Source organism: Bombina bombina, chromosome 11 (genome assembly GCF_027579735.1).
Source record: "Bombina bombina isolate aBomBom1 chromosome 11, aBomBom1.pri, whole genome shotgun sequence".
Classification (NCBI taxonomy): Eukaryota; Metazoa; Chordata; class Amphibia; order Anura; family Bombinatoridae; genus Bombina; species Bombina bombina.
This window is the reverse complement of record NC_069509.1, coordinates 63,731,319-63,746,734: the sequence shown is the minus strand read 5'-3', so window position 1 is coordinate 63,746,734 and position 15,416 is coordinate 63,731,319. Positions and strand designations below refer to the sequence as shown.

Genomic DNA, 15,416 nt, shown 5'->3' with positions numbered 1-15,416 from the left:
ACTATCACTTTATTATACCGAGTGCTGACCATATCCTATGTGAGGATTTTCCAAATATACTGTATCTAAAAAAAGCCATTTGCTCTACAAATTGTTTGCTTTACAGATAAAAACTCCTCTCTATAAGGACTGATGGTCTTGATTTTATTTAGACTGGGGACGTCCAGTCTTTATATTTTTAATATTAGAGGCATTTTTGTTGGTGTATTTAGTGATACTATAATAAAATTGTTTCATATTTATTTGCATTATACATATCTTCCATGGTCTTTTTGAGTGCTGGGATATCTAATGTTTTTTCACATACAGATTATATATATATAAATAAATAAAGTCAATGTAAATATTTGCATAGGAAATTAGTACATCTAGGCAAGTATCCCAGAAATTCTAAATATACAATGTTTCCAATGCACAAGAGAATTGTGGGTAAGATATGCAAATTAGATATGCAAATTCTCAGTTTTTTTGCTTCAAAAATACTGTTTTGACACAGCGATCCTTTTAAACAGGATTATGACAGCAAACCAGAAATCACTCACTAGACAAGCCTGTTTCGTTCTTTTTGGAACTCATCAGTAGGAGATAGATTTCAAAAGAATATTAAATGAATCCACAGTGGAGGAATTCATATATTTATTTACTTATTAGTACTACTTAGGTCCAGTTTCACATATTGCAATTTATTTCATTTTTTTAAAATGATTAGCCCAGCAGTGGATAATCCACTGCTGGGCTAATAATTAAAATAAAAAAATAAAAAAAATTGATTTAGTTGTTTTTTGGGATGTTGGGGTGGAGAGCGAAATTGCGTGGGGGGGGGGGCAAGAAAATTTTTGCCCAGGGTCCAGTCAATATTAAAGACGGCCCTGTATGTATATATATATATATATATATATATATATATATATATATATATACACACACACACACACACACACACATATATACACCCACACCCACACATTTTTGTACTGCAGGATATGAACAAATTTGACTTACATTCTTATTAAGATTAGAGAACACTGCGTCAGATTGAGTAACGTTGAGTTTTGAGAAGAACAAGGAAGAGTATGTAGGGCTGAGAGCAGACACGCTTAGATTGCAGCTTGTCAACGTCACAAGAAGGTCACTGGGAAAGTCATTGAGTGTTGAGGGCTGAAGAAAAAAAATGGCACTGGTTATTCAACTGATCACAAAGTCAATTTGTGACATAAATGATTCTAGAACATTCTAAGGAAGGTTTGTCCCAATGGGTTCAAATAATGGGCTACTCAGATTTTTTTTTTTTAAAGGAACACAAAATCCAAACCTTTTTGTCCATGCTTCAGATAGAGCATGTGATGTTAAACAACTTTCCAGTTTACTTCTATTACCACATTTGGTTCATTCTCTTGGTGTCCTTTGTTGAAGGAGCAGCAATGCACTACTGTGAACTAGCTAAACACATCTGGTGAACCAATAAAAAGAGGCATTTATGTGCAGCCACCAATCATCAGCTAGCTCCCAATAATGCATTGCTGTTCTTGAACATTTGCTTCTCTTCTAAGGATACCAAGAGAATGAAGCAAATTAAATAATAGAAGTTAATTGGAGAGATTTAAAATAACATCCTGTCAGAAGGATGATATATTTTTTTATCTTTTATGAATCAGATAGAACATGCAATTTTAAACAACTTTCCAGTTTAATTCTATTATCTAATTTGATTTGTTCTCTTCATATGCTTTGTTGAAAAAGCATAGGTAGGCTCAAGAGCTGCTGAGTGGTGGCTGCATATTTATGCTTCCTGTTATTGGCTAACCCATGTGGATTGGTGTTTCTTCAACAAAGAATACCAAGAGAATGAAGCAAATTTGATAATAGAAGTCAATCGAAAAGTTAAATTTGTTGATCTACCTGAATCATGAAATAAAAAAATTGAGTTCCATGCCTCTTTTTAAGGGGCATAAAATGGACATCAAATTATTCAGATGGAGCATGCAATTTTAAAAACATTTCCAATTTGTTTCTGTTATCAATTTTACTTTGTTTTTGTTGTTCATGGCATACCTAGGTATGCTCAGAGCATGCATATGTTTTGATCCCTATATGAGAGCAGTGTTTGCAACACTATTTGTAGCAATGTATATAATATTATACATTGCTACAAATAGTTCTGCCATATACTGATCAAGACAAATGCACGCTCCTGAGCCTACTTAGGAATGCTTTTCAAAAAAAGAAAAGTAAATTTGTTTATAAAGTAGAGGAACATTTTTTGTTATTTTTAAACTGCAGGCTCTGTATGAATCATGAATTGTATTGTGGCTTCTAGCCCTTACATTGGATAACAGTCTGGTGTCAGCTTAAAAATATAATTTTCTTTGTTTAATTTAACAGAGAGCATTTTAAAATGTATTACATTCTGTTTGCTTGTTTTGTTTTTTAAAGTATATGATCCTATGCTAAAAATGTTGTTTGTGGGCGTGTCACTATACACCAATAGAGCTGTGGGAGTCTTCCTTATTAGCCAGTGAACTTCTATCCCACAGGCCAGCTATTTACAACCACACACTTCCTGTTATTTTTCAAAATAAGTAAAACAGATTTAACCTAAAATACATATTTTATTATGCTTAAATAGTGTTCCTTCAAATGCATGATGACAATTTGTTCAGCTTAAACAGACATTAAACCCCCTCATGCTTTTGTGCAGAAATTGTGCTTTGTCCAACTCTCCCTGGAAGGGTTAAAAAGCAGAAACTGTAACCTAGGTTTTTCAAAGTGCTGTAAATTGCTTAACCCCCTTCCTGCCGGGACTTATTTTTCTACATTGGAACAAATTTCTGATGTAAACAAATAACTAAAATCACGTGATCGTTCATGCAATCATGTGATTTCAATGATGGGATTGGGTCAGGGGGTAGTGCCTATGAAGCTGGGCACCCCCTCCAGCCCACGATCCCATTTAATAAGCGTCTATGGCTGGCTTCAGGAAAGCTAGAACTTTCATGCTGTCCTAACGGCGCTAAAGCTAATGGCAGGAAAGGTTTAAACCAGCAATTGATTTGCAACGTTTGCAGGTTATGGGATTTGCTTTATGGTCTCCTAGGGAGTGTAGGACAAAAACAATTTTTACACAAAAGATTTTTTTATTTTATTTTTTAAATGCCCTTTCAAAGCCTAGCCTATTTTATATTTTAATTTTCTAATTCATTAAGAAACACCTAGGGAGGTTTTTGGGCTAAGGGTGACATTTTCTGAGGTATTGCAAAATAATCAAGTAAAGGCTTTTTGATTAATTAGGGATACCATAAAGCAAAAACCAAAAGTAGCAGTACTGGTTATAGCATATACAGGGGATGTATGGATACTCACTGTACTGCAGGCAAAGTCTTTGAATGTGTAGCTACACAGATTTGTGATGTTACTTATGCTGCAGAAGAAGAGACCAGATGAAATACCAATTAGTAAATCTTTTTCCTATAACATCAGCAAATACATGGATAACAATGTGACACATTAAACATACTGGGCTAGATTACAAGTGGAGCTCTAAATTAGTGTGCACGATAATTAACCAGCTATTACAAGTGGCTGGTTACTGCTACCTCATGCTCGCGGTAGCATTTAGTGCTCATAAAATTAACCAGAGATCAGATCTCTGGTTAATTTTATAAAATGTGCCCCAAATGCCCCCAAAATACAATGTAGTGTATTTTATTAAAAAATAAAGATATCAGTATCTTTATTTTTTAATAAAATAACTGCACTAGGCAGTATTTTGGGGCTAAAATTGGTGGGAGTAGGGTGTTAGACAAAAACGGCACTGAAAAATGCCTTTACATTGTGGTCTATGGAAGCTGTGTGCTTCCAGTGAAAATATATATATATATATGATTATATACATTTATATTTATGTGTTAATATGTGTATAGAGACATATTAACACATAAATATATATGTATATAATGATATACATATGTAGAGCAAGAAAAAATCACCAGCGCTCTAGAAGGAACACTGGTATAGGTAACCCAGCACCTACGGTGCAATAAGTGTAGTAAATTACCAGTATTGGTAGTGGTGTTGGTAGTTGCCACAGCTACAATAAAATGATAGTGTGTATGGGAGTGCAGCAAGAAGTGATGATAATAAGTGTACCCCTGACACTGTAATGAATGGTAATGAAAGAGAAAAATCAAAGTACTTCTGCGCAGCTACAAACAATTAGTATACAAGTAGAATCCAATATAATAGAGGAATCAGTTATTGTCAGTTGAGATGAGTCTTTATGGACAAAATATATATATGAATGGTATATATTTTGAATTAATATGCAGTAAATCCCAGGCAAAAAGAAGTGTATAGTTGTCTTCTTACCGGAAGGTACCTCAATCATATGAGGTAATGTGTAGTCATATGATATAGGTGGTGGTCTGTGGTCCGCCGCTGTCTGTGTTTGTTCTTTCCGTGCAGCCTTGTGTATGGTAGTCCTGGTTAAGGAGCTTCCTGAGTCTGGTGCTTCGATAGATCTTGGCGATATGGTAGAAGTCTTGTCCCGGGGTCTTTCCCAGTTGTCTTTATTGTGACATTTGAAATAGCAGCTTTTCCTGTTGAAACCTCCATCAATGTTAGAGACATCAGAAGAAATCAACCTGTTTTCTGTCTTGCAGGTTGAAGCATGGTGAAGCCTCGTCGCACTTCCAGGCCTCCAAGGCGTTTTTGTGAAGAGCAGGATTCACCTGAAAGCTTGTACTGCAGTGGGAATGGTGTCTTGGACTCTGGAGAGAATATTTCAACGCCTGGAACCGAAAGAGAACATTTAAGTGTTGGATCTCTTGATGCAAAACAGAATCGATCGTCTGGAATTTTGAAACGGCCGCAGTCGTTAGCTATCCCAGATATAATCACTGGAACATGTTCTGTTAAACAGGAAATAAGGAGAATGGGTGTTCCCACTGCAGTACAAGCTTTCAGGTGAATCCTGCTCTTCACAAAAACGCCTTGGAGGCCTGGAAGTGCGACGAGGCTTCACCATGCTTCAACCTGCAAGACAGAAAACAGGTTGATTTCTTCTGATGTCTCTAACATTGATGGAGGTTTCAACAGGAAAAGCTGCTATTTCAAATGTCACAATAAAGACAACTGGGAAAGACCCCGGGACAAGACTTCTACCATATCGCCAAGATCTATCGAAGCACCAGACTCAGGAAGCTCCTTAACCAGGACTACCATACACAAGGCTGCACGGAAAGAACAAACACAGACAGCGGCGGACCACAGACCACCACCTATATCATATGACTACACATTACCTCATATGATTGAGGTACCTTCCGGTAAGAAGACAACTATACACTTCTTTTTGCCTGGGATTTACTGCATATTAATTCAAAATATATACCATTCATATATATATTTTGTCCATAAAGACTCATCTCAACTGACAATAACTGATTCCTCTATTATATTGGATTCTACTTGTATACTAATTGTTTGTAGCTGCGCAGAAGTACTTTGATTTTTCTCTTTCATTACCAATGATATACATATATATTTAAATTTGCTGCCATCGCTGCGCTACTTACTCCCTTCGCTGTGCTTAGGACGGCATCAGAACAAGGCTCTATGAAAACAATCCTTCACAGCAAAGCAATCACAAGCTCACGTTTGCTTTGCTGACAACTTGTAGTACCAGTGCACATTAACGTGCGCTGGTATTACACGATGGAGCGCAAATATCGCTTTCATGAAGTGATATTTTGTGCTCCACTTGTAATCTGGCCCACTATAATAAGAAAAGTTACTAACCCAATTGAAGGTTGGTGAAGCCCACACTGCAGTAAGAAAATGGCAGTGCAGGAAGAAAGAAAGGTATGTACCTAAGACAAACAGGATTACTTTTGAGACCATCTTGGAGTCACTTAGAAGTCATTTACACATCAGACATCATCAGGCATGTAAAGTCATCAGTCAAAAATTCTGGATGATGATTTCAGATTGATTAGCTGATTACTTTACAAGCATGAATAGCCAGTGAATGACTCTTAGGAATGACATTAAAATATTTTGGCCTGTGGGCATACATGAGGATGTCTTCTGTTGACTAGTCTGGAGTCATCGATAACTTCAGTAAGATCATCCTTTTTGACTAGGGTAAACAAAGGTATAAAGATGTACTGACACCGTGTATAAATTTCTATTTGTCTATTAAGAATTTAAATATTTATAACTAATTCTATATGTACATAAGTAAATGGAGAAAATCCTGAAAATATCATATTGTTACAGTCTCTCCAAACTATGTAACAGAGATTGTAATGTAATCTCAGAATCTGAATAGCTCTCCATACTTGCTTAAGGGACAATATACTATAAAATTGTTTTCCCTTAATGTGTTCCCAATTACTTTTTTTTTACCAGCTGCAGAGTATAAAATGTATGAGATTTGCTTTTTAAAGTTTATTTGTGTATATGAATTAGCTAATTTTGTGTTTTGAAGCTACAAACTAATACAATGGGTTGAGCTTGTAGATATAAATCAGATCTCATTACATTATCACACTGTGTACATATACATGCTTCCTTATCTTATATATGTAGGTATAATCAGATCTCATTACTTTATCACACTGTGTACATATACCTGCTTCTTTATCTTATATCTGCCCATAAAGCAATCACCAATACTTGGAGAGAACAATGGAAAAATAACATTTTATTACCATTTTATTATCTCTTCTATAACCCACTGGGAGTGTAATTTCTTCTACTGACTGTGTTTATACAGCTTGGCCTTGAGGCCAAAAACTTTCAGGATGGGTGGGGATAACACAGGCTAAATAAACTAATTCAAATGCCAATGGAAATACTTGTAAACAATTTACTACACTCCAGCAGGTAAAGTGGATTATTTGGAACAAGTTAAAGGGGAGACATTTGTTGAGTAAACTATCCCTTTACTGAGTACCTTCTATATCTTACCAATTTTGTAAACTTACCTGGTTGCGTTTTCACAGAGTGCTGTTTCTGTTAGAAAAACAAAAATATTAAGTTGAAGTTTCAACAGAAATAATTAAGATCAGCATAAAACTAACCTTCAATAAATGGTACCATCCCAGATTTTATTGGATTTTAGAGACTAATCACAAATGGAAAAATGCTTTATGCTGGTTGTCTAATCTGATTATACAAAATGTTTTAAATATGCGCCACAGTATGCATTGTCATGGATTAAACTACATCCGCTGGGTCTCAAAGCTAGCACCACATAGGTGTGGAATGGACGGTCATTAGGATTCTCAATTAAAAAAAAAAAGGGGTTAAAACTTCTTCCCATATAAACTAACAAGGAACTTTGCAAAATAGCTACTGTATATATATATATATATATATATATATATATATATATATATATAAACTCAGCATAGCCAAATATCTGCATACAAAAAAAAAGTTTTAAAAGCATTGTATTAGTGACATTTGCCTTGTTTTGCACTGATCAAACAATCTCTGTGTAGAATGTAATAGTGTCAGTTGACTGCTATATATTGTTTTAGGTATACAGAATACACTCCAACCTCTCCATCAGTGGACAAAAGCACAGCTTTCAGAGTTAAATTACAGGCAAAATTAATGATAAAAATCCGTTTTCAAGTTTACTTTTTACTATCCATATTTAAACATATTACAGGGAATTCCATTTTGAGTTTAATATTCTATTAACACGCAGCAGCCTGCACAGGTTAAAACCCTCTGCTAGAAGCAAATACAAATCGGATTGAATGGTTTTTAAGGTGTTTCGGTTTGTATGTATATTTGATTTACTGTAAAGTGTTTTTATCTGACACTTTGTTCCAGTTGTGAGACATTTCATTGTTTCATGTTGGAGAAAAAAATGACATTAAATGTAAAGGTAAAGGGCTTATTGCATTTTGCACTTTAATAAAACATATCCAAGGGTCACCTTTTCAGCTCCTTCAATGGTACTGTAAGACCATATGGGAGTAAATATTTACTGCATTCTTTAATATTTAGAGACACCTTTGTCTTACATAACTAGCAATTAACATGTACATTGAATGACTTATACATAGGACTTTGTAGCCTTGATGTATATATTATATTAGGAGCTTATTGTTAAAATCAACTTTAAAGAATCTTGACCACTAAATATTTAAGGCAACTTACCATTTAAAGAGGAGTAGAGGCACTGGGGAGAAAATGTACAAAATATTAATGGTGAAAATGGTTAAAGCATTTAAAACTCAATCATAACTTTATATTGTAAAGAAAGAAATCCACGTTTATAGCGGGATTAATGTTATCATTGTATTTATATTAATTTTTTTTTTTTTAAATATATAGATGAAAAAAAAAAACATCAAATGGAAAATATTAAAGGACTAATGTTTGTATTTGCACTATTGCTTGAATATAACTATGGGGTTATTTTTGATCATGTTGTTTGTGTTTATTGGCTATTTTTGTTTACTCCTGATATGGGTTTTTCTATATCGGAATTCTAACAATGTAAACAATAGCACTATTTTTTGTATTGGAAAAATATCAGATTGGATATTGGAAAAGTCACCCATACGACAAATGCACAGCAACAACTTTAGCATTCGCAAACCATTTTCTCGATTCTTTCAAAAGGTTTTTAGGACCATTTTGCACTTATCGAATGAAACTGATAAAGGAACTTGATAAAGTGCAATAGTTTTTTTGTTTTTTTACATTTGGTAGAATTCCAAGACAAGTTGTAATAATTCTATTATGTTGTACATAGATGCAATTTTAGATATAGGACTATAGGGTCTAGAATCATTAAACCTATATTGATCAGTATAGTATATTCCATCAGTAGTTGACTTGAAATAAATTTACATATTTTTATGTATTTAATAGACTTATACATAATGTTCTACTAACAAAATCTACAGGAAACATTAAAAATAAATCATAACCGCAACATCTAAAAATGGCTTTTAGCAATCACATGCTTTTTTTTTTTTTAAAGGGACATGAAACCCACATTTTTTCTTTCATGATTCAGATAGAGAATACAATTTTAAACAACTTTCAAATTTACTTCTATTATCTAATTTGTTTCATTCTCTTGGTATCATTTGGTGAAGTAGCAGCACACTAATGGTTTCTAACTGATCTCATGGGTGAGCCAATTACAATTGAGATATATAAAATATATAGCCACCAATCAACAGCTAGAACCTAGGTTCTCTGCTGCTCCTGAGCTTTCCTAGATAAAGCTTTCAGCAAAGGATAACAAGAGAAGGAAGCATATTAAATAGAAGTAAATTGAAAAGTTGTTTAAAATTGTAGGCTCTGTCTGAATCATGAAAGAAAAATGTTGGGTCTCTTTAATGTACAAATGATAATTGGTCAGAACTTGGGACTTTTTGATTGAATTTACACTGACAGTTGGCTTGATTAATATCTAATCTTAGGAGCGGAAAACTGCACTAAAGCAGGCGATTTTAAACAACTTCTATTATCAAATTTGCTTTATTCTCTTGGTTTCCTTGGTTGAAGAATAAACCTAGGTAGGCTAATAGGAGTTTAGGAGTGTGCACTTTAGCATTCTATAGCAGCAGTGTTTGCAACTACTTATAATAACATTGTTGCAAACACTGCTGCCAGATGGCTTAAGACAATTGCACACTCCTAAGCCTGCTCTTTAACAAAGCATACCAAGAGAATTAAGTAAAACTGATAAAATAAATACATAGGAAAGTTGTTTCAAATGTCATGCTACATCCAATCCATTTAAGTTTAAAGGGACAGTCTACATTAAAATTGCTATTGTTTAAAAAGATAGATAATCCCTTTGTTACCCATTCCCCAGTTTTGCATAATAAACACAGTTATATTAATATATTTTTTACCTCTATGATTACCTTGTATCTAAGCCTCTGCACACTGCCCCTTATCTCAGTGCTTTTTACAATCTTACTTTTTAGCCAATCTGTGCTTGTTTGGTATAACCATTATCATTCTCTACAGGAGTGAGCACAATGTTACCTATATAGCACACATGAACTAGCACTGTTTGGCTGTTGTGCAAGTTTTAAAACGCTAATAAAAAGCACTTAGACAAGGGGCTGCCTGCAGGGGCTTAGAAACAGGCAATCTTAGAGGGTATAAATTATATTACTATAAAAATGTTGCTTGTGCAAAGTTGGGGAATGGGTAGTAAAGGCGTAATCTAACCTTTTAAACAATAAAAAAATTAAAGTAGTCTGTCCCTTTACTATACCTTCAAACACAGAATATAAACCTGTTCCAATGAAATGTATTAGTTTCAATTGTCAAAATATACAGAAATATGTAAAAACAAAGGTGCAGTCACAATATTGAGCTATCTTCCAGTTTCTATAAACAATAAATACACGTTTATGCACAGAACAGCCTGGCACGTGTAATCTTACTGTATTTGCGGCAGATGTCAGGGTCACTAGAAGACCTGTATGCAAAGAACGCATTAATCATAATCAGTATTTACAACACAGCTAAAAAACAGGCACATTAAAAGTTAATCTTCCATTAGGGGCATCACAAAAACAACCACTTTTTAAAAAATGTAAGATCCAGTCATTTGTACTATAAAGCAAACCAAAAATGTTTTTAATTGATGTAGTTGTATTATGGCATTTAGTATATTGTAGTTAATCATGATGACAGCAATGAAGAGGTTAAATTTAATTGTAATCAATGTAATTTAACTATGCTTTTTTTGATTGTCTGTCATTAGTTTAAAATTAGATGGGCAATATCACTTGGATAACGTGAAACGCGTCACTGTGTTATTTCATATACTGCTTGCATGCTTGTTTTTGTTTGCTTAAAGGGACATTAAACCCACATTTTTTCTTTCATGATTCAGAAAGAGAATACCATTTTAAACAACTTTCCAATTCACTTCTATTATCTAATTTGTTTCATTGTCTTGATATTCTTTCCTGAAAAGCATATCTAGATAGGCTCAGTAGCTTCTGATTGGTGGCTGCACATAGATGCCTCATGTGATTGGCTCACCCATGTGCATTGCTATTTCTTTAACAAAGGATATCTAAAGAATGAAGCAAATTAGATAATAGAAGAAGTACATTGGAATGTTGTTTAAAATTGTATTTCCTACCTGAATCATGAAAGAAAATGTTTGAGTTTAATGCCCCTTTAAGATTGAAAATAAAGGATTATTTTGATATTACTGAACCCCAGAGTGCAAGGAATTATAATAAGGATATATATATTTATTAAACAATATGAGACTGTATAAAATGTGTGTAGTTGCAATATATTTTTATTATGTATTTTTTTTTCTCCTTTTCATGTATTTCAACTCTAATAAAAAGTTAACTTTCTTAATTCCATTGAGTTTCTATAAATTAATAGTCACCTCTGTGTTTAAACTTTTTTTAATCTCACTCTCACAATTAGGTAGAGATATAAAAACGAGCAATAAAAGAGATTATGCAAACAAGAATAATTGGAACACTGATTTATATCTGTCCCTGATTGTCCTCATAAGATAGAAATAGAAAACTAGTTCAAACATGGTAGTGGCCATTTCTTTATAGAAATTAGAAAACTATCTTCAATATTTAAACAACAAATATAAATGAAAAAAATGCATCTACATATTATTCTAAGGTTAGTCTTTGCTTTCAATACATCATGTCTACCATATACCAATACTAATTTTTGCGTGTGAATATCATGGTTTAGAGCAAAACCTTTAAAAACAATCTAAGAATATTTAGTATAAACAATGGTAATTTCCAAAACAATGTTGATTTTCAATACCAACACAAAGTTAAAGAATGCGTTTTTCTTTTGGGACAAAAACTGATCATATACAGTGGCTAAAAATAACAAACGAGACTAAATCCAATTTTTTTTCTTTCATGATTCAGATAGAAAAGCAACTTTCTTATTTACTCCTATTATCAATTTTTCTTCTCTTGCTATCTTTATTTAAAAAGCAGGAAAGTAAAGTTTAGGAGCCGGGCAATTTTTAGTTCAGAACCTGGGTTATGCTTGTTTATTGGTGGCTAAATGTAGTCACCAATAAGCAAGCACCATCCAGGGTGTTAAGCCTAAAATGGACCAGCGCCTAAGCTTTCATTTCCTGCTTTTTAAATAAATATACCAAGAGAACGAAGAAAAATTGATAATAGGAGTAAATAAGAAAGTTGCTTATAATTACATGATCTATCTGAATCATGAAAGAAAGAAAATTGGGTTTAGTATCCGTTTGATAGTGATAATATAAGCAATGTAACCAGAATGTATCAAATGTCTTCATGGCATTAAATATATTGTTGTAATATGTTGTATATTACTTCTTCTGACTCATGTATCAAAATATCTAAAACATAAATAAGATTAAAGGGACAGTGATTTAAAAATTGAAATTAAATAATTCAGATAGAGCAGGCAATTTTAAACAACTTTACAATTTACTTCTATTATCCAATTTGCTCCATTCTCTTGATATCCTTTGCTGAAAAGCATATCTAGGTAGACTCAGGAGCAGAAATGCGCTGCTAGGAGCTAGCTGCTGATTGGTAGCTGCACATATATGCCTCTTGTCATTTGCTCACTCAGTATGTTCAGATAGCTCCCAGTAGTGCATTGCTGCTCCTTCAATAAAGGATACCAAAAGAATGAAGCAAGTTTGATAATAGAAGTCAATTGGAAAGTTTTTTTTTTTTTTTTTTTTTTAAATGGTATGTTCTATCTGAATCATGAAAGAAAACAATTTGGGTTTCATGTCCCTTTAACAAAACATTAAATTATGCAATTAAAAAAAATCCCTTTACTTCTTTATCAAATGTATTTTTTTTCCCTTGATATCATTTGTTGAAAGAGGTTCTTTCCAAAAGTGTCTTGCGCATTCTGTGGCAGCAATGTTATACATATAGTGATAAAGACACATGCACGCTCATGAGCCTATCTAGGTATGCGGTCATGGAAAGGAGCTATGTTTCAACAACACAAAAGATGTAAACTGGAAGGTTTTTAAAAGGTTTTCTCTGTCTATGTCCCTTTAATAGAAATATTGTGTATGAAGTGATATTTATGTCAGCAATTAATTTTGATCAATGCTGTATTAAATAAAATTGAATGTAACTAAGCAGAAATTCTATGGACATGATCCGATATAGCGGATAATGTCCGTCGCACATCGATAAATGCCGACAGCACACGCTTATCATTGCACCAGCAGTTCTTGTGAACTGCTGGTGCAATGCCGCCCCCTGCAGATTCGCTAGCAGGGGGTGTCAATCAGCCCGATCGTATCCGATCGGGCGGATTGCTGTCCGCCACCTCAGAGTTGGCTGACAAGTTAAGGAGCAGCAGTCTTTTGACCGCTGCTTCTTAACTTCTGCCGGAACTGAAGCAGAGTGGGTCTGAGGCAGCATCCGCTGCTTCATAAATAGACCCGGTAGTCTCTATTTCTCTGTTTTTGCCTGAAAAAATATAAATAAAAAAACAAACAAAAAAAAAGCAAAAACAAATAAGGAAAACTATAACATTTTTAAACTTAAATGGCCATTACAGTAATAAAATGACAAGTTCTAATTCAGTTTAGAATGTCATTTTATAACTAGCAACACTGCAAAGCTTTGTGTTTAACTCCCACAAATGGGATCAATAAACACATAGTTAATGTATCACTCAAGAGCACTGCTGGTCCTACGTGGAAATTGCCTCTGATCCAATCAGCAGCAGTATTTGCACAGCTGGGTCGTATGACTAGTGCTGCTCATGCTCTAACCAATAAGAGCATGTCATTTTAACTATATAATGGTTCTTTATCCGACACTAACATGAAATATAGGGTGCATACTGCAGAATTCATTTTGACTGGCTCTAAAAACTGTATTGGTGCAAAAGAACAGCACTCCAAATAGGGACAAAGTGAATTATTCAGTTACTTGACTTGCTTTTGGTTTTCCCCCCAAAATAATTTAAGATATTTGCTAAAGGCTTGTGAAACTAGTCTGGTGAGTATAGTTTTTGTGTGAGACCCAGAGTTATGTGGGAAATTTCAAATTGAAGAGCCTGTTTTTTTTCAGTGAAAGATCTCATTAAAGCACTTTCTGTTGAACAAGTTTTATTATTTAAAAAATTCCCTACTCACCTGCTGGGTGCAACAAGATCTAGTTAGTATATAAATAAACCAACAGGTGTTTTTTGGTACTCAGAGGGACATAAAACCCAAACATTTTCTTTCATGATCTAGGTAGAACATACAATTTTAAACAACTTTCCAGTATACTTTTGGTGACCATATTGCCGCTTTAAAAAGGGACACATATGAAAAATACATATGTCAGGGCTGTTTAAAGAAATGTTTTGTATAAGAACCCTGACATATGTATTTTTCATATGTGTCTTTTTTTAAAGCGCCAATATAGTCAGCCTAAGTATACTTCTATTATCAAATTTATTTCATTGTGTTGGTATCATTTGTTAAAGGAGCAGCAATGCACTACTGGTTTCTAACTAAACACATGGGTGAGCCAATGACAATTATATATTTGCTGCTCCTGAGCTTTCCTAGATAAACCTTTCAGCAATAGATAACAAGAGAAGGAAGCAAAATTAAATAATATAAGTCAATTGGAAAGTTGTTTAAAATTGTATGCTCTGTCTGAATGTCTAATTATGACTTTACTGTCCCTTTAAATGAAAACAAATTAGAGCATGTAACTGTGAGATTTCCCACAATCATTTAAGACAAGTTTATCTAACAGACACACAATCAAACTTTTTAATATTACTTTTTTTAACATGAAGTTCAGTTTCTGCCGATCACAAAAGTTAAGTGTAGTTGATAACGCAACATGTTTATGGTTTTTCTACATAATTCACTAATAAAGCCTAAGGGAGTTTTGTAGATACGTATTTTGCTAAGCATTTCTATTGTATTGCGCTCAATACGGATGTTTACAAAATGTATCAACAAGATTGCAACCAGCCCAATTTCTTTAACTCCCTTTGGGGTTGAAGTGACATGAAACCAAATTTGTATCTGATTTACATCTTTTATTAAATTTGCTTCCTACTCTTTGTATACTTTGTTCAATGAGGAGCAATGCACTACTGAGAGCTAGATGAATACATTAATTAAAGGGATACTAAACCCAATATTTGTCATATATGATGATTCAGATTGAGCAGGCAATTTTAGCGCTGTGAAACCTGTTGGCGCTCTACAAATACCTGATAATAATAATAATTTTACACAACTTTCTAATTTAGTCCTATTATCAATTTTTCTTCATTCTCTTGGTATCTTTATTTGAAAAAGCAGGAATGAAAATTTAAGAGCCGGCCCATTTTTGGTTTAGAACACTGGGAAGCGCTTGCTGATTGGTGGCTACATTTAGCCACCA

At 33.8% G+C, this 15,416-nt stretch overlaps 1 protein-coding gene across 1 annotated transcript in view; it reads right to left on the bottom strand.

Moving 5' to 3' along the window:
* LOC128641929 (uncharacterized) overlaps positions 1 to 15,416 on the bottom strand; it is a 175,339-nt gene that overhangs the window by 152,803 nt on the left and 7,120 nt on the right. The window contains exons 3-7 of the mRNA XM_053694524.1: positions 10,437 to 10,471; positions 8,176 to 8,197; positions 6,987 to 7,014; positions 3,361 to 3,418; positions 1,003 to 1,158 (exon numbers count right to left, since the gene is read on the bottom strand). Of these exons, the coding sequence (XP_053550499.1) occupies positions 1,003 to 1,158; positions 3,361 to 3,418; positions 6,987 to 7,014; positions 8,176 to 8,197; positions 10,437 to 10,471 (299 nt within the window). The remainder of the gene's footprint in view (positions 1 to 1,002; positions 1,159 to 3,360; positions 3,419 to 6,986; positions 7,015 to 8,175; positions 8,198 to 10,436; positions 10,472 to 15,416) is intronic.